A 19375-nucleotide genomic window follows, 5' to 3' on the forward strand; every position below is an offset into this window, starting at 1 on the left:
TTGAATCGAGGAAGAAGAAAAATACACGTCGTATGAATCGTTGCGTTGCCAACGTCGTCGTTGGCCAACGGATATATATATTCCAGAAATGAGAAAGATGTGAGTAGATTATCCTCTCCGTTTTCTCTCGGTAAAGATACGTATCATTTATCTGACGTTACTTGCGCGCATCCTCGATTTCGAGAACTTTTTAAGTCTTTTAAATGGGAGAATTTTGCAGCAGTTAAATCATCGCGCGATATTTGATTCGATATATATATATGGCGCACGTTCTAGAAAATATATTTAAATGTAATTTATAACACACCCAGTAAATAATCCAATAATATTTCTATCATCTTTCTCATATTAAGAAATTTATTTTAAACATAACAAAATTTTAATCCCATAGAAACTTGCATAAACTCGATGAAACTTGTAGCTTTCGTAATTAAAATAAAAAACAGAATTTAACTTTGCAATTAATATTTGAGGCGGATGTGTAACATAACTTACTTTAAGATTTAATTACTTAGATGTTTAATATCAAGAATTAAAAATTTGCAGAGGGAAGTAAAATTAGTTGAGAAATCGATACAACTTCGTCAATTAATTTATTATCATTAATTTTTATAAAATTTTATAAATTTCTATGCTTGATTTCCATCACGTATGTAAATTTGTTTTGACTTGTAAATTTACTCTAAACTTGTCAAAATATGAAACAAGCATGACGACGTCTTGGCAATTTATTAAAATACTTTCAAACAGAAACAAAATATTCGGAATTCTACACGAACAAAGTCATACGAAAGGTCTTTCAACAAGGATATACGCGTGAAAATGAATGTAAATTTCATATCTCCTTTAAGTTGTCAATTAAAAGTCTTAGAAATTCACAGCCGCATCTCATCGAACTATTCTTCTCTATAATTACTTTCATTAAGGTAACCGACTCCGGCTGTCAGCAACGATTATCGTCGGTGATGAAGTGAAAATCATTATTTCGCAGGAGGAAACGCGAAGTGCGATCGACTGTGATACATTCGTTTATCGATAACCAGCGCGCGTTTTGCCTGTGACATATCGTCGATGCTCGAGTGAATGTATACTAGTCGCGAGTCTACGATTTCCTCCCTATTTCGCACAAAAAGCAACCGTGTTAAATTTTTACATCGAATTAACTACTCCGACACGCACGGAAGATCTGATTTTGCGTTGTTATCGGCGGTTTTCTTTCCCACAGATATAAGAAAGTAAATTACAAATTGACTTTTTCAAACATAAACATATTAAGAAATATATTTTTATGCATTTTATATACCGTTATCATTGCATACACGATCAGTACGTAATTAAATATCACAGAATCCTCACAATTTGATATTTATTAAAATAAATGACATAAGAATATAAATTACACTGTAATGTATTATAAACGCGTAGGATGGCGTCGTTTGCGTCAAAAAGTATCATGATCTTTTATTAATATCATTTTTTTGAAAGCATGATAAATACATAGATAAAAATAACATAATATTCTTAATCTCTTCGCATTTTTTTTGCACACACCATGTGGCGCGCACTGCCTTTATAAAAGCATACATTTTAACCCGGACAGTAGCCGCATAATCTTGGCTAAGCGCCAATATGTGACTGTTAAAATAGCCATCATAATTTCTTGCTTACAAACGAAAATAAATGTCGGATATAATAACGGAAGTAAATTAATTGTTTTTATGAAGGAAACATATTCACATATAAAAATATCGCTAAGAAGATCCATTGTGAGAGTGTTTATTGTATGTTTGTCACACACGCGAAGTGTACATATATACAGCAGATCTTTTTGTTTCGTAATAGTATGTATCGCTCTTAAACTTCTATCACGTATACATAACTTGATGTTTTGCGCGAGACGACGTGATACAAACAATTCACGTTCTTCACGAAACAGACACAATTGCCTGGATATCTTGCCATCGCAATTACAATGGTACGCAATGAAATGTAATTTAAACTGGCGGCAAGAAAGGAAGGAAAGGAATCTGGGTTGTGTGCCGAGCGTCCGATACGAAAGTGTCGATGTCGATCGGTGGAACGTGACGGCGCTTTAACGAGGATTCAATTTTGTCATTGGACCGGAGGAAAAAAAAAGAAGAGAGGGATCGGGAAACTTCCGGGAAATTCTTTCTCGAGCTTTTCTCTCTCTCTCTCTCTCTCTCTCTCTTTTATTACCAAGCGCGTCCAGAAAATTTTCTCTCTCGTACGCGGTTTCGGGTACGAAACTTTCGTCCGCGGCAGCATATCCGCCGTAATTCTCCCTTCAGTTCTTCGTTTGAGGAATCTGAAATTTGATCAACCAGATATCGCTACGTTCGCAGCGCCAACTTGAATTTCATTTCGTCGAAGTGCCATCGGAAGTTTGTCACCTCCGCGACTCATCGCAGTCAACAGATGACAGATGTCTGTCTCGGAAAATGTCGCTCTAATTTCTATGTTCCTCTCGGAAGAAGCTAAATGCAATTTGACCTCCGAGAATGACTTCCCAGGAATGTAAATGTGTTTCTCAGTGATATCGCGTTTACGCGAATTTGTTGCGTTATGAGGGACGTTTCGTTCGGTTACAGCTTTTCCGAGTCCCCTCCGCTGGAAATGTCGGAAAGAGATATACGTAAGCAGCGTCTATATAAATATGGACTGAAGAAACAGGAACCTTGAGTTACTATTTATTGCGCGTGTCTATCTTTAATTATAAATCCTTCGGAATGGCTTTCGTTTCGTTTCCCTTTCATTTTCTCGGCGCAAATCCTATTAACTCGGTCGATCTCAGTTACATAACGAGACGTGTCCGGCAACACGAGACCGGAGAGATTTACTCTCTCTCTCTCTCTCTTTCTTTTTCTCTCTGTCCCTATGTAAGAATTGAGGTAAAATCGTCACATCTCGGAAGTCTGAGTTGTATAATTTATACTCGCTCGTACGATCACACATTATCCGGATTTTATCGTTTGTTTCGACGCTCTGATAACGAGAAGCATCGCCAGCTAAGCTTATGGTGAGAGCTTTCGGCAGCTATGCGGCGCTTTCGTGCGGGATTGAAGTGCTTCTTACTCTCATCGGAGTTAGTATCGCAATTGCGAGAAGAGCGAATAGCAATTCAATAGCCCGTCGTAGTTTCGCGAAAACAGAACAGTTATTGCCAGATCACCTCTTATCTTCCTCTCTTACCTCTCATACACATAACTCATAAAATGAAATGATGTCTGTGCATTTTCACCACGTCGTATCACGCCGTCAAATTAATCGCGCGCACGCGATGCTCTTGCGTTTAAATGATGAATGCGTTATTATATTCTTTCGGGAGAGTGGTTAATCACTCGTCAACGTTCTACGAACTTTTGCGATAATCACGTGCCTCTCTTCGTATCATGGATCAACTTTGCTCTTCGCGTTATTGCGGGATTGACGTAGGTCGGTGATAACTGCAGATCGTAGAACGAAATCTGAATGCTGAAGTCCGATACTTCTGACGATATTGGTTTATTTGCACGTTATTTTATCTTATTGAAGTTAGTAGAAAATTTTTAGCGGAAAATTTTTCTCAGCATTTTCATTAGCATATTATTAGATATCCTGTTTTGTATATTAATATTTGAATAAATTTTAATGGTTATTAAATTTTCTAATATTAAAGCGGTCAATATTAAAGTTACATCGTCAAGCGGTAAATACTCTTACGTATTACTATCTTAGAAGTTTATATTCCATAACTTAGTAGCGACGCAGCTTTATTCTGTGCGATTTGTTTGTCACTCAATGTTTATCGAGTAATTATTATAGCAGTCTTTTAAGTTATATCCTAAAATACGTAAAAAAAGCAACGGAAGAGAGCTATAAATATTTCAGGCCTTTAAGTACTCCTCTAAAGAAAACATCCTTCAAACACAATAGATCTTTTTCTTTCAAAATTTTAAGATTGCATAAAGTTTTATATCAAGATTGTTTGTATATATAACGATAATGTATTTTATGTAGGGACATGTTTAATCAAAAAACGGAAATTAACCAATACCAGCTTTTGAAAAATTACATCTCGCCAACACACTGAGATATACTTTATTAAAGAACCATATGATTTTAGCGTGATATACGTGATAAAAATTCAATTATTAAAAAATATTACTTTTTTTAAGTAATTAAAAATAAAACTTATTGTCTTCGATGATGTGAAAAGTAAAACGTACTGTAAAAGATTACAGAATAGATCTAAGGATTAGAAAATTATTAATTCTCCTTCCACAAAGATAGTAATAATATGTTGGTCATGCCAAGATTAACGAAATAAAAATTGACGCGAACAGATTTATGTCTTTGTTATACAAACGTAAACGCCGAGTCAATTCGGAATCGCTCGCTCTTGAATTCCCATCTGCGTTTGTATGCGGCCAAACTCTCTTAAGAATGGATGCATGCATTTACAATCATTTGTGCAGACGAGGCAGAGCAGCGGTGAGGCGGGAGATGGTACAGAGGGGAGAGAGGACACCGGCACGGATTGTCCCCCACGGACGCCGACGTCGCCGTCGATGACAGCGTCATCGATGACACCGTCGACGCTGCAGCCCATCGTTCGTACGCCGGGGTCACCGAACTTGTCAATGGTATGTCCCGCAACCGATGTCTCGATTGATCTGCAACGACGACGACAGCAACAATCGCAAGAATTATCTTTGACGCAGACGGAAACAACAACAATCACCGCGCCCTCGGAATCCGTCAATGACAAAGCTATTCGCTCCACGAACATCTTGTCTTTGCCGGCTTCGCCAAAGCGATCATCGACGAGCAACGTTTCGTCCAACAAGACGCCTATATCGAAGTCGCAGATGAAGGGTGAGTCGAAGCTTAAATCTGTCCAATTCAATTTTATTACAAATTTGATTTACTTCATATGAAATAATCCCTTTTGCACAATTTATTCGTAAATTTGGTATCATAAATGCGATATATTGTATATACTATACAGGGCTATAAATATCTGATATCGAAACTTGAACATTTATTTATTTACGAAAAATGTTTTCCATGATATTTTTGTCAAAAAAAAATAAAATTTGAACTCTAAGCTCGTTGAAATATAAAATAATAATTTTGGCAAAAGCAATCTCATGTTCATTATTAGAAAATTAGCCTGTCGCAATATAAATTCATCTGTACTCTTTTGATTCGATCACGTGGCGTCAAATCCTGGATGATGGAGATACATCGGTAAATTCGATTTTGTACGCCCCGGGGAACGATATCTCACCTGTTTAATGTCATCACTCGTTAATCTCGATAAAACTACGCTCGCATATCGCACAGCTTCGCGCCGGCGTTGTGACTTTATTCAGTTTCACAGTCATTATTTTTTCGTCGTTATCGCTCTTAACGGGACGTACATATATTCGAGAATGGAAAATCGATCAATTGATCGAACAGATCGGTATGTGAGATAAATAATTTTGTATTGCGTACATACATCGTGTCAGTAGACGTCGAACGTTTTTCGCGTGTTGTCCGTCACGTGCACGATCTGTTTTTCTCTCTCTGCCTTTATAAATATAGCGCTGGAAAATATTATTCCACTTACATGAAAGCGCGCGAATAGTGATTTCCAATCGACGTCATACAAATTGCATTGTAATGTCTGTAATATTGTTTCACATTTTGTGCAGTACTTTCTTTTGTTTTGCATTTAATTGTTCTTGTTAAGCTATTCTTGAATTTTTTATCACAAACTCCCTGAAATCAAACTGAAAAGTTTTTTCATTAAACAATTGATGTTTTCGATTTTTTTTTACGAAATGAAACGTGAGAATATGAATAAACAAAGAATTTGCTCTTTTCTTTTGATTTTGTAGCATATTGTGTGCAGAGTGACATTAATTTAGAATTTGACATTAACAATTTGTTATAGTAAGATTGAAAATAAACAGTCTGCCGCTCATTTTTATCGCAATGTCATTACAACTATAAATTTTAACAAAGTTTCCTTTAAACCAAAAATAATATTCTTGAAAGAGCTCGTGATTATTTTTAATAAAGTTTCAAACAGGCGTTTCTCAGTTATGCCTTAAAAATATTTTAGCTTCGATTGAACACATGTCTAACTACAAACAAGCTGTTTATTAAACTTTGTTTTAAACAGCGTAATTTCATATACTTGTGCGATCGATTCTATCGAACATATTCAAAATTTTTTTGAAAACACAATGCATTGATTTGAAAAATAAAATTTGCAGGGTTAAATTTCGCCAAAAATCTATTATAAGAAAAAAAGTCTTTTTTCTTCTAACTTTATAAAATCTTCTTTGTTAAAAATGTCTTGAAAGAACTTTCTTTGAAACAATTACATGTGTAAAACATGTGCTATATACAAAGAAAAAAAAATACATGCTATCATCATTACATTTTATCTTGTAACATTAATTGTACCAATATAAAAAATAATTAAAATATTGTTCCTTTGCATTGATCTTTATATCACAAGTCAGAATAAAAGTTTTCTATTTTACTGTTTTTTGTCTCTCTTTTTCTCTTTGTTTTTCTTCTTATACATTATAATATATTTCATTTTTATACACTATTTCTAAAGTTTGTATCCAAATATTTTAAAAACATTTAGTATATTTATTTAATTATTATGATTTTTGGTATCGAAATATCTCGATAGTAAATTTTAACTTTAAAAATCACACAACTACCATATAGTAACAATGCGGCTTTAAAGTTTGCATACATCGCGTTCTTGCTAAGATACTTGTTTGGAAACTTGATACGATTATAAATGAATCTTAAGATTCCATTTGATACTCGCGAGAGAGAGAAATCATATTTGTATTTCCAACTCAACTGGGAAACCCAAATGAAATTTGTCTTGGGATATAAGCTTAAGTTCTCTCTCTGATACGATTCAGTCAATTCTTGAGAAAAAGTCGTAGTAATTGTTCTGTTATGTGTAATCAATAATGTTTATTTTGTGGAAGGAGAAATTAATTTAAAGATTTTCTGTAAAATGTTGTTGTCTATATTAATGTTTCAAAATTTCTGAAAACAAAATCAGAAAAAGAGGCAAAAGCAAAGATTGATTCATTCTTAAGTGAACAAAAATCTATAAATGAAAAAGAATTGTTTTAATTCTCATTTAAACTCAATTTTTATTCAAATTGCGGTTACTATATAAGATACGGATATAAGATTACGGATATAAGATTTCTAAACGAGATTCAAGTAACGATCATAAATACATGCATAAGACACAATGATCGTCAATCACGTTGAGACTCGTAGCTTCCATTCTCAAATCGTGCATGAATACGGACACGTGTAATGTGCAGGTGCATCGGGAATCAATGACGCGAGAAACGAGGCTATTAAACGATCGAGTCAAGTACCGTCGAACCAAACCTATACAGCTTGTACAGTCGTAGCTCGTCAGATTCGCTCGGGGAATTCAACCTATTAGCGACCACTTTTACAGTCAGTTAATCGGCTAGTCGGTAACCGATTTCGCATAAGGAAGAGACGATTCCAGAGAGAACACACGATTAATGTCACAGTAATTATCAAGATAATAAACGTGAAAAATTCAAAGTTATCTAAAGCGCGTAAATTTCAAATTATCGTAAAAAAAAAAAAAAAAAAATAGAAAAATTCTCAAAAATTGCGTTGTAAATGAGAATAATATGGCGATAGATATTGAAATATTTTGTACGTTTGACAGTATAATTGTAGAATTTTCTCAGGGATATTGGAAAGTTGAAATAATATCAGTTATTTCCAGAAAAAAAAAGCAAAACGGAATTATTCATACTACATATTTTTTTTTTCTTTTTTTCCTCTACAGAATTCCGAGAGGCCTTCAGGCTGTTTGACAAGGACGGGGATGGAACCATAACTAAAGAAGAACTCGGCAGAGTTATGCGTTCCTTAGGACAATTTGCGAGAGCGGAGGAGTTGAGTACGATGCTGCAGGAAATCGACATCGACGGTGAGCGTTCTATTATCAATCTGTTAGAAATTATATACTAAAAATAAAAGTTGGGATTTTTTGTAATATTCCTCCTCTCTGATCGCTTTATTTCTTCGCGAATATTATCGCAACAGCTTGCATTTTCATCGTGCTACGCGTTTTAAGAGATTATATTATATTATCGAACAGATGCATAATTATTGGTAATTACTGCTGCATTGATTCTATTGCTAAAAAGAAAAAATGAAACTAATATGTGATATTAATATATTTATTATTCTGAATCATTTAACGAAGATTTAAATGCTACAATTTATTGATACTCGTATAACATTGTGTGTTCATAACGGATTTATCTAATTAATATAAACAAGAAATTACGCTAAATAATGTAATTGTATTTGACATTTGAATTGTTCGATGAAGATTTAAATGCTGCAGCCTATCGAAACACGTGATATTGATCACTGTGTGCGATATTACATAATATCAACGTCTTTTATTTTTTTTCCAGCCATCCATGCATTTTAAAAATTCCATTTCCATGTATCACGTATTGCTGAATAAATAGATTGTATAGATAATGGTTTATATAATATCCAATGAAAAAAATACAGATTGACCAATAAATGTTCGCGAATTAAATAGGAAATATGGAAATAAATTAAAGAGCAAATCTTAACAAAAATTTTGACGATGACTATTAATATTATTGTATTTATTAGTGTTACGTATTTATAATATAATATGAAAATACAATATAATATAATATGATTAACCTCAGGCATGACATGATTGACTTCAGCATGATATTATAATAATAATAACGCCGAATCACACGCCGCTATTTCTATGCGGCGTCTCGTTGGTATGCCAAAATTAAAGATTTAATCATAGAGTAGTCGGTACCCGTATGTACTGTGCCACAATTTGCACAAAGAAGCGAATTGCTAAAGTAACAGATCGTATCGCCCGAAAGTTTATCGTCTTTTCGTGTATTCACCATCCCGCTCTCGTAAAATATCATGCCCGTCGGCAAATCGGCCTTAATTGTAGTTAATTATCACGAAGCGTTCCGACAATATCTAAGTTCTTGCCAGGAGAAACTCTTTATTATAAACGAATCCTCCGGTGCTGACTCATTTTCCATCTCTCTTATTTGATTTCGAGGATTCTTCTTCAATTTCGCTTCAACTCTATCCTTCTACTCCTTTTGCTGTATCCAATTTTGCGTTATCCTCTGCGACCTCTCGGAGGTAGGATTTATATAGAATATCTTTGGAAGCGAATTCGTTGTTACGTGTACGATGTGAATCATGGTTTGGAAAATTTTTCCGATGATAAATCTATTATCAGAATACTTTTCCACGCAGAATATAGCTTTTTCAGAGCAAAATAAACACAGCTGTAGAAAAAAATGGACGAGATCTTTTCCATCGTATTATTTTAACACATTTTTAGCTACACGTTGAATTTTTTATCAATCGCAAGGAGCAATAGCTTTCATAAATAATAGAAAGATTAAATTATTTATTCGTAAAATCTGCGATATATTGTCAGTAATCGACAAAGTATTATCATCTGTGATATATCGCTATAAAAGTATTTTATAAAATTGAGAAACTGTCGTAATTTGGTATTTTATAATACGCGACTACTTAATACTTCTTTCTGTCAAATATTTACTATTGATGACTCGGTGGAAATAGATCGACGTATCGACGCCAGATGGTACGAGTCCTTTTGTACCTGTTGCTAGTGTGCGGTTGTGCGCTATACCAGTCATTTTCTCTCTAATTAAGGGAACTACGAAATAAAATATCCGCATCGAGAAAAACGATCGCTCCCTGCTCTTTGAAAAAGAACTCGACAAAAAAGAGTTTTCAAAAAAATTTTGTCGCTTTCGGATCGTTTTGCGTTTGCGACAGATGGTTGTACGCGAAGGTGTTATTAAAATTTGCATGGATATACTGTGCGCGAATGTAGATCGAAGCTTACGCATACTCGAAAAAGTAAAATAATTATGTCGCGGCGATAAATCGTTTCAGAGAAACGAGACGCGTTATTCGCACGCTAAAATTCCGCGTAAAGGGTAGCCGCGCGCGCTGCTTTTCGAGCGGATTCCCGAAAGTGATAATAATTCCGCAATCTCGGGAATTAAGTCGGCGGCAAGAAGAGATTCCCAAATTTAACTCTTAACCCGCCCGACACTCCGGTAATGTTCCGAGCGACGAGCAAGAAGGGGATTTAACGGTCCGACACGAAAGAGAAATATTCTCGGGATTGTACAAAAATCACGGTCGTAAAAAAAAATCTGAGCACGATGGCAGCGATGGGCGAAAAAGAATCTCGATAATCGTCAACCTTCGCGCGGAGCCGTCTCATCCTCCGGGATATTTCCGAGGGAAATTACTTTTCCCCATTTGAAAATGCTCGAAAGCCCGACGTATTTTTTTCACGAGATACAGTTTCGCAAACTGTCGTCCTCGATCGCGAATCGCGCGTGTGAAATTATCCTTCCGTACGCGCTACATATGACACTGCCATATAGAACGATTACGTTACACAATGGCAATGCCTACCTCCATAGTGGATAAAACCGCGAAAAAAAGCGTTGTCGTTGAAATTCATCATTTTAACACCGATGTTTTCATTGATGACATTTTGTCTGCGCGCTAGGATCTTCCTACATAATATTCTTTCGTATTCGCATTTCTTAGGGAAATGAGTTTCCGACCTAGTCATGCGATTCGGAAGTCGTTGTTGCTGAAAAGATATGTTACCAAGAGGAAAAAAAAAAGAGAGGATCGACAGGAAGTTTGCAAACTTCGCTATACTATCAGGTAGATTGTGTGCAAACTTGAAAGTTTTTTTCATTTTCTTTGTTCTGAAAAAATTCCATTTTCGCAGATTACAAGGTACTGCATTGACGCCATCGTCCGTATATATATATATGTAGTTTGTTACATTAGTTATATGTATTAGTTATTACATTGGTTATATTACTCTGTTGAGACTATCACCTAAATGACAGACATAAAAAATTTATCATGGGTTATACATCATCCGAAGAAAGTATACAAAAAAAAATATATATATATATATATATATATATTTTTAAATGATACATTTTTAAATAATTTATTAAAATTTCCGGATCATTAAGTTTTAACTTTCTTAGCTATTGTATATCGCATAGTGTAAAATTTTTCAAGATAACTAAATTTTCTTATTTCACGAAACTTTATTCCGCCGAACATAATTATGAAAATTGTAGCGTGTGTGTAACATCGCCCGAAAGCGAGGAATCCATTGTATTTAGAGATTCTATTGTGTGTCACGTTCACACTAATAGCCTATCATTATCGTTATGCGGTTATCACGGTTATTGCAACTATTATCGTTACTGCAATGATTAGCATTTTTTTTTTTCGCCGACAAAAGTTCATTGGCAAGGATTTATGCATCATTGTACGAGCGACCGGAAGAGCGTTTCACGAAAACATCTCGTTTGACTAATCGATCTATCTCGCAAATGAGATTCGATTGTGAGCCGGAAGCGCGACCGTTACGTATAATTAATCGGCTAAACTAACAGGGAAGAACTGTATTAAACAGTAGACGCTGAATTCTCGTCGACGCATTCGTGGCCGATACGTCGGAACAAAGGAATACTTATTTTCCAAACGAGTAATTTGCAGAAAGTTAATTTGTTTCTCCTTCTGCGCGCAATTAATTCTTCGACAACTTTAATGACGCTTTAATTAACTCTCCCAAGCTTTTCAAGATTTGCTTAAAATTCTGCAACTATGGAAAATGCATGATTTCACCATTCATATATATACATAAATATATATGTGTGTCTGACGGCATAGTTTCCGAATAGGTAATTATGAACGCACACATCGAACCGTGTCGTACAAAGCGAGTTAAATGAAAACGAAGCTAATCTGCGCCATCAGTGCTACTATAGAACCATAAATGTAATTTCTATATGCAGAAAAAGAGAGAGAATGGTACGTATATGTGCAATTCATGCTGTCGTTTTCATCTATTATGGGCGACCAACGTAAGTAGCTTTAGGTTTCTGAATATGGAATCTCGAAATGGAAGTCATACCGAGAGGTTTTTCATTAGATAGTAATTAATATCTATGCTAAGTATACGTGCGCGGTACACACACACACACACACACACACACACACATATATATACACTTTGATAATACAGGTCATACGCATTAAATACATTGCGAAAGGTACTTCATGGTGTTTAATAAGCCGGGATTAAGTCTCAACAGCTTATTCGAGCAGGACTATAAACGTGACAAATTTGACATATGTTCTACTCGCATTATTTAGAGAATAACTTGATGAGACTGTATCAGATTAATCTGACAAGGTCAGACGGCGATCAGACTCTGCGATAACATATATGTATGTATTATGTGGAGTGCCGCGTTTAAAGTACAATTACATATCCGTTAAAAAATATTAAATAAGAAGCAATCAGAAACATATAAATAATTATTAAAATAAATTGACAGAAAGAGGTAAAATAAAAATGTATGGAGAATATTTAATTATTTATTTTATCAAAACTAATGAAAACACCGTTAAATTTTTTTTTTTAATATTAGAAAAAATCTTAAAAATTCATCTAAAGATAGGGAGAATAAATAACAAGAAAGACAGAAGAACTTTTGAGAGTTAATCTGTAGATACGAGCATATATATATATGACAGCGGATGTCAAATATCAATACATCTTAAAATTGAAGTATACTTACAAGATCGCTATTCATTTATAAGATGATGCAACTACCGTGATTGTTCGATTTATATACATAGGGACGGTTATCTGTCATATTTCCTATGAATGAGTTTTCGTGACTTGGCGAGATTCTTAGACCCTCCGTCTTTTCCCTCCCTAACGGTCGCGATAAGCGGAACCGGAACCGGTTTGACGTCGTTCCGCTGCGGCAAAAGCGAAAGTTTCAAAAAGTTCCGGCACGTACTTCCGGGGAACAGTTTCTGTTTCTCAAAGATTCATGTCGTCCCGATCGCATTACGGTTTCACCCATCCATACGCGAACGTACGCGACTGCATCGCAGTTATAACTACGATGTCGTAAATTCATGCTATCGCGAACGTATAAATCTGCATTAAACTACTTGACGTATACTATATTGTACAAACGGATTATAAATATGCACACGATGTTAGTTCCACACGTGAGACGCAAAGTTAAATTGGCAGTTGATCGTATCAAATCGAATCAAGTCTGCCAGTAGTCCCTGTCTCGTTCCCGCGACTTTGCTTGTTGTCTGTTAGAATCGCTCTATGAGTAACGTCAAAGTGAAATCGCGAACAAAGTTATCGCGATTATAACTATTACGTTGCTCTAGAGATTTATAGCAGAGTTAGAGATGCAATATACAATATTTACGTAAGCAAAATAATTTTTTTCTCAAAATAAATGAAATAATAAATTGTATTAAATATATTGCAATATTAATTAAATTATTTAACGCTGCAATAATGTATACGATATCCACTTTGATATTTTCGGAGTAAATAGAGACAATGTTTTATGTGTTTAAAGGACATAAGTGTATTAATTAAAATAGCGCATATCATTATAATTAATTATATAATAAAATAATAATGCTATATAATATAGTTTGATATTAATCCGATTAATATTTGTCCGCGATGCATTTATGGTATACTAAACTAAAAATACTTTCACATTTATGTGTACACTAAAGACAAAACTTGCAACATATCTTTTTTATTTATTCTTGTTCCAGCAAACATTATTTTTAAATAATAATAATTTATTTGATAGAAAATAATTTAAATTATTATTTAATTATTTAATTTACGGTAAGCAAAGAAAAGAAAGAGTTTGTGAAACTGTAACTCGCTAGTATTTTTCAGTTATACTTTTCTTCGTTCCTATTGCCAGAAGGTCGCTTTTTTATTTCGAAAACATATAATATAGATCAAGTTTGAGCACGTTTACAAAAGCCATCCATCCAACTTCCGTACCCGGTCGTCTTTCTATCGCTTTTATTCCGCAATTTTAATTTTCCGGTAGCATGTATTAACGTTGCAGAGAAGCGATATCGCTATATCGATCCATCTATTCGCGCATGGATTTCCTATCGAAAACTAATAACATTTCGCAAATATACCGTCTGGTTTTCGCGGATCGCCTTCGTTTCCATCGGTCTCGCGATGTATCACAACCTAGATTACCCTGTATATTGTTGTTCCGCCGCTTTGTTTTTTTCTTTTTCGTTTTTTTTCCTCTTTCTCTATCTGTCTATTTTTGTTTCTCGTTTTTCTTGTGTCTCGGAAGAGTGAGGGTAACATGACGCAATTGAAGCTCGCCTGATTGGCGATGCAAACTAGGAGCCAGGGGATATCGGGGCTATATATTTACACTTTAGCGCTGTTTTTCATATGATGATATTTGAAATCGGAGAGAACAAAAAGCGAGAGAACCTCAAGTGCTTTATACACCGAGTTCAGTAATGTAGTTCGCGGATTCATATCCTCGAACGCGTGTCCGCGCCAGAATTAAATTCTATCGGGAAGTAATTTTGCTAGTGCCAGTTGCGTTACTTAACAAAATGAAATGACCCACAATCAGCGTGACAGTCCAGAATTCGAGAGTCTCGAAAGGAATACAACGAGAGACGAGACCTGGAAGAACGCTTTACCGTAACGGCATTTGTCATTCTAATCGAATAATACCTATCGATTTAATCATTAATTTAATCATTAAATCTGACGCGCCTCTAAAAAACGAGAAGCTTCAGCTATAAAATATTATCTTTCAAAAAAAGAAAAAAAAACTTGGATTTATCGTCGTCGCGCAATGTTGCTCGTTATGTAACATATGCTTCTGTTAGGACGGACACAAGAGAGGCAGCTGTCATACGATTTACGTAAAGTGATCGCTATATCCGAGCGCGAATTTAATGAGAATTTTAACGACTGCGCGGATTGGTAGGGAGAGAAATAAAAAAAAAAGATAGGTAAAAGAAAAGAAAGAAAAAAAAATGATAGATGCAATTGAATACATGAGAGCGGGCTCTTGCGAAACGAAGCTAATTCGCGCTTTTTACCTCATGTTGCGCGACGATATCCCGTGTACGCGATACGGTAGTGAAAAATTGAGGCCAAAGCGTTTTCGACTATGCCGGACACGTGACCGTGACATTCGTAATATGCCAATATCGCGGCCTTCTTATCGGATTACACCCGATTGATCCGCCGATTGAGGCACCTCTCCAAGGCGCACGGAGGCTGGCACGATTCCTATCCGCTGTTCCCTCCCTCTCCTATCCCCTCGAGTTACGCCTATGGAATTCATGCGGAATCCCGGCCGGGCCCGGAGTATCGTAACACGCAGTCGATTTGTATACTCGCGCATACGTACGTACGTAGGGCATGTAATACATGAGGGGGTATAATACACGCGACGAATCCGCGCTATCAGAAAATGCCCAAGGGCTACAACACACAAGCTTGCTCTATATCTATGTATATATGTATATCATCTACTACAGATCTACACTAGCACCTACCCTTGCCCGTTCTATGGGTTATCTGGAAATGGGAGCGGGAATTATGTAGAACAGATCAATGATGGTAATCGCTATTGATTAATTCTAGAGTGAAATTCTGCGGACAGGATAATCTCTCGCGGCGATTAAATATCCCCACTTCCCAATAACCCACTTTCATTCTGGATAATTATTAATAATTATTATAAATAAGATATGCACAACTTTTGAAAACACATACATCGTACTGTTGGTGCGAAACGTTAGGTATAATTTTTGAACATTTTTCGTAGTATAAAATATTGCTGTAATAATTTAAAAAAATGAAGTTGAGCAATACGATTATCTTCTTAAAAAATTTTGCATGTGTCGCATAGTTTCTATGATACCAAAAGCATGACAAAATTTACAACGCCCGCTGAAGGTTGAACATCTTATTCCGCAACGCAAATGAAGATGTCAACTTAAATAACATAAATGAAACAATGCACGAGGAAGTGGTAAAAGATAAAAAGCGATATAGTCACGTTTCGCGCGATTCGACGTGCATCGTAAACCGTCTTCGCGCATTTCAACGCCTATCTTCGTTCGCGCGCGAAATATTAATTGCCGCGGCGAATTTGCAAGGGAGCGGGAATAATATACTTTATATTTTGCCGACGCTATAATACACTTTATGTTCTCATTCTCCGCGTAGAAACGTATCGCGTAGCTGCGTTTACGCGTTCTCAAACAATCGTACAAGCACTCGCCAACATATCTCATACGTTCCGCATCCACGCGCGCACGTTTCGTGCGTGCTGTCGCATATACATGCAAGCGTGTGATTCGCATGCAACACGCGGAAGTGGAAGAGGGCTTTTATAGAGTCGACGTGTATGATACGCGCGTCGCGGAATCCCAAGGCGACGCTCTTCTCGGCATTATCGTCCGCTAAATCCCGTTTACACCGACGGTTATCCCTGGCTAAAATCCGCTTAGGCTACGACGCCGTCGACTGCAGCTGGAAATCTGGGGATACGTGTCGCTTCTCTCGCGCTCGTTGCAAATGAGTACTTGGATTTTAAGAGACACGCGCCGAGATGCGCACGATCGCTTCCTCGATTTTGTAGATGTTTATCGAAAATTGTCGACGAGAGGCTGTCCGATGCACACACGACATTTGCGCGTGTTTCCTCCGCAACATATTTCCTGTATTGTATATTTTAAGCAAATAGGAGCGAAACGGGCGCATTTTTGAAAATTACATATGTCAGAATCATCTGCAAGTATAAGGAAGATTTGAGATTTCTTCCATAAAAAACGTCAGTAAATAATCGATTCACAAATAGAGAAATTGGCAGATAATATATCTGGTACTGCATTTTTGAGATTCTCCAATGGATTTACAAACCAAGAAGGCGCAATATAAATAGATAGACGGAAAGTGAAAGGAGAGAATATTAGTCACATTTGAGAACTTGTATTATTATATTCTTTTATAAATTCGAAAACAGTTGTTAAATGTATTGTATATCAGAATAAGGCTCGCGCCTTTCAATCTTCTTGTGACTATGTAGAATGGGAATTTAGTGTTGCATCTTATTTCCTTCGAATCAAACGTTCATCATAAACATTCATTATATTTCCTTCAAATCAAACGTAACTACGTAATGTACGGATATTAAACATTCTGATGGAACTTATGGACTATATAGTATAAGATAGAATTGTACTCGACAGCGATAATTTTACAGAATTACAAAATAGAGATTCAGAATTGGAAGAAAATTGCAAAATCATCCTAAAAATCTCGATGTAGATACTGATTGTGAGACATCTACGATTATCATACTTAATTTAGAACTTATAGATTTTATATGCTTAAACATTGAATACTGAATTTTTATTTACTAGATAATGAACAAATTTCATAATTAAATTACAAGAATAAGATTAATGAATTTCAGAAGATAACAAAAAGTAGTTGCAATAAAATTTATTAATTTATCCATTACGAGAGTATTCTTTTTTTCTTTGTACATTAATGAATTAATTACAACACACATATATTTATCATCTTGTACAAAAGTTTTAGTTTAAAAAAGATGTTTGTGTCAATGTCATTAATTTTCTCAAAATAAAAGAAATTAAGGCAAGATAAAAAGAATGCTCTATTTTAAAGTCACTAAAAAAAGCATTAATATATCGAAATTATATTATCACACACAAACTTTCTTAATATGTATTGTATATTCAATCGCTCTTTTGAAATATAATTTTAATTTATATATACATATAATAATATTAAGTTATATATAATTTTTTAATATAACAATATTGGCATCTGAATAAAATTGAGTTCTAATTTTTGTAATAGTTGTAATCTTTTTCTTGGTTAATTCTATACGATATGAACTTGTGATTACAATACAATATGTTATTTCATCACTGTGGGCATAATCATGTGACACGGTTAACGCGAATCCATCTGCAGCTGCACAGAGATTAACTTGTTTGGGGATGGCTGACAGAACTGAAATGGATTGTAAACTGTACATCGCGCGTTTATTTAAACGACGGTCAAATTATGCAAATTAGTCGCTGCCAATCGAATCGTCCGAGCGGATTCTCGATGCAGACGACGCGCGGAGATTTCATTCGCACGCGATTATGATTTAGTTCCCACTCTAGATATTCGCGAACGTCATCCGCCAATTCGATTTTCCTGAGCCACAATCGATACGATTGTCGCTTTCCATCCGATTACTTGTTTGCGTATTCGCATATTTTTATTTTGCCCTTTCTCTACCGTTAAAATAACAGAACGAAAAATATTGTGCGATTTGAATAAAATAAAACAAACAATACATATATGAATACATTTATTTATTGAAAAAAATGTTTGCAGAAGTGAAAGAAAATGCTTAATGAATTGAAAAATATGCGAATTATATAATAATTATTTTATATATATGCTTGTGTATTAGGATATTAATATCATTATCTGCTCCAATATCGCGATCATATCTACAAGCAAATATTTAAAAACACAAATGAAAATTCTGTAATAAAAAAATTTTTTACATGGAATGTATAATGCAAAATGGATACTTTTTTCCTATGCTTTTACTTTACAAAAAATATTTTGGTTTCTACTTTCTGTGAAAAATATTTTTCTTCTTGTTTATATACTTTTTATTCGTATAACTCATTGTTTTAATATTGCGAGATGTATTTTAAATTACTTTTAGATGAAGAAAATAAAAGTTTTTATATTGTATTTATTAAACCGACATTGTAGGTAAATGAAAGAATTACGATGGCTCTTTTTAAGCAAACTTATACTAATGACAAGTATTACGCGAGAGAAAAAAGGCTGTAACCGTAATTAAACATTCGCCCGAAACAATGCATTAAGAATCTGTTTAAGTATATAAAGAGTGTTCTCTTAAAAGCGACGAAGAAAAAGTCGTGGCTTTTCACGCAAGAAATTTTGCATCCAAGGACATTATTCTGAATCACGAGGTATAAAGTTCTTTCATTTTTGCACTCCCGCCCATCTTATACTTTTGTGTGGAGATTGCCGTGTGCTCCTTTTTTATTACGGCGCGCGTAGCAATATAAGAATAGTTGCAAGGATGGAAAGTATTTACGTCGCTATTTTATCGGAATACAAAGAAAATCTCTCGCGTTTCGATCAACGTGGATTGCGCGATAAATGTGTAAGACAGCCCGATAGGATGGCTACATTTAACACTAGCGGAACTAGCGAAAGAGAAAACAACAAGATATACAATTATATAATTTCTATTGGATC

The 19375-nt window shown here is 35.1% G+C and overlaps 1 protein-coding gene across 4 annotated transcripts in view; it reads left to right on the plus strand.

Annotated features, from left to right (window-relative positions):
- LOC138932233 (uncharacterized) overlaps nucleotides 1-19375 on the plus strand; it is a 57884-nt gene that overhangs the window by 21133 nt on the left and 17376 nt on the right. For 3 of the 4 annotated variants that reach the window (XM_070293856.1, XM_070293854.1, XM_070293853.1), the window contains 2 exons: nucleotides 4476-4875; nucleotides 7871-8014. In XM_070293856.1, the coding sequence (XP_070149957.1) occupies nucleotides 4569-4875; nucleotides 7871-8014 (451 nt within the window). In that variant the 5' untranslated portion in view covers nucleotides 4476-4568. The remainder of the gene's footprint in view (nucleotides 1-4475; nucleotides 4876-7870; nucleotides 8015-19375) is intronic. The other variant, XM_070293855.1, reaches the window with a different exon arrangement.

This window comes from Polyergus mexicanus, unplaced genomic scaffold (genome assembly GCF_030449975.1).
Source record: "Polyergus mexicanus isolate NDT 795.1 unplaced genomic scaffold, iyPolMexi1.0 SCAF_4, whole genome shotgun sequence".
NCBI classification, from domain to species: domain Eukaryota; kingdom Metazoa; phylum Arthropoda; class Insecta; order Hymenoptera; family Formicidae; genus Polyergus; species Polyergus mexicanus.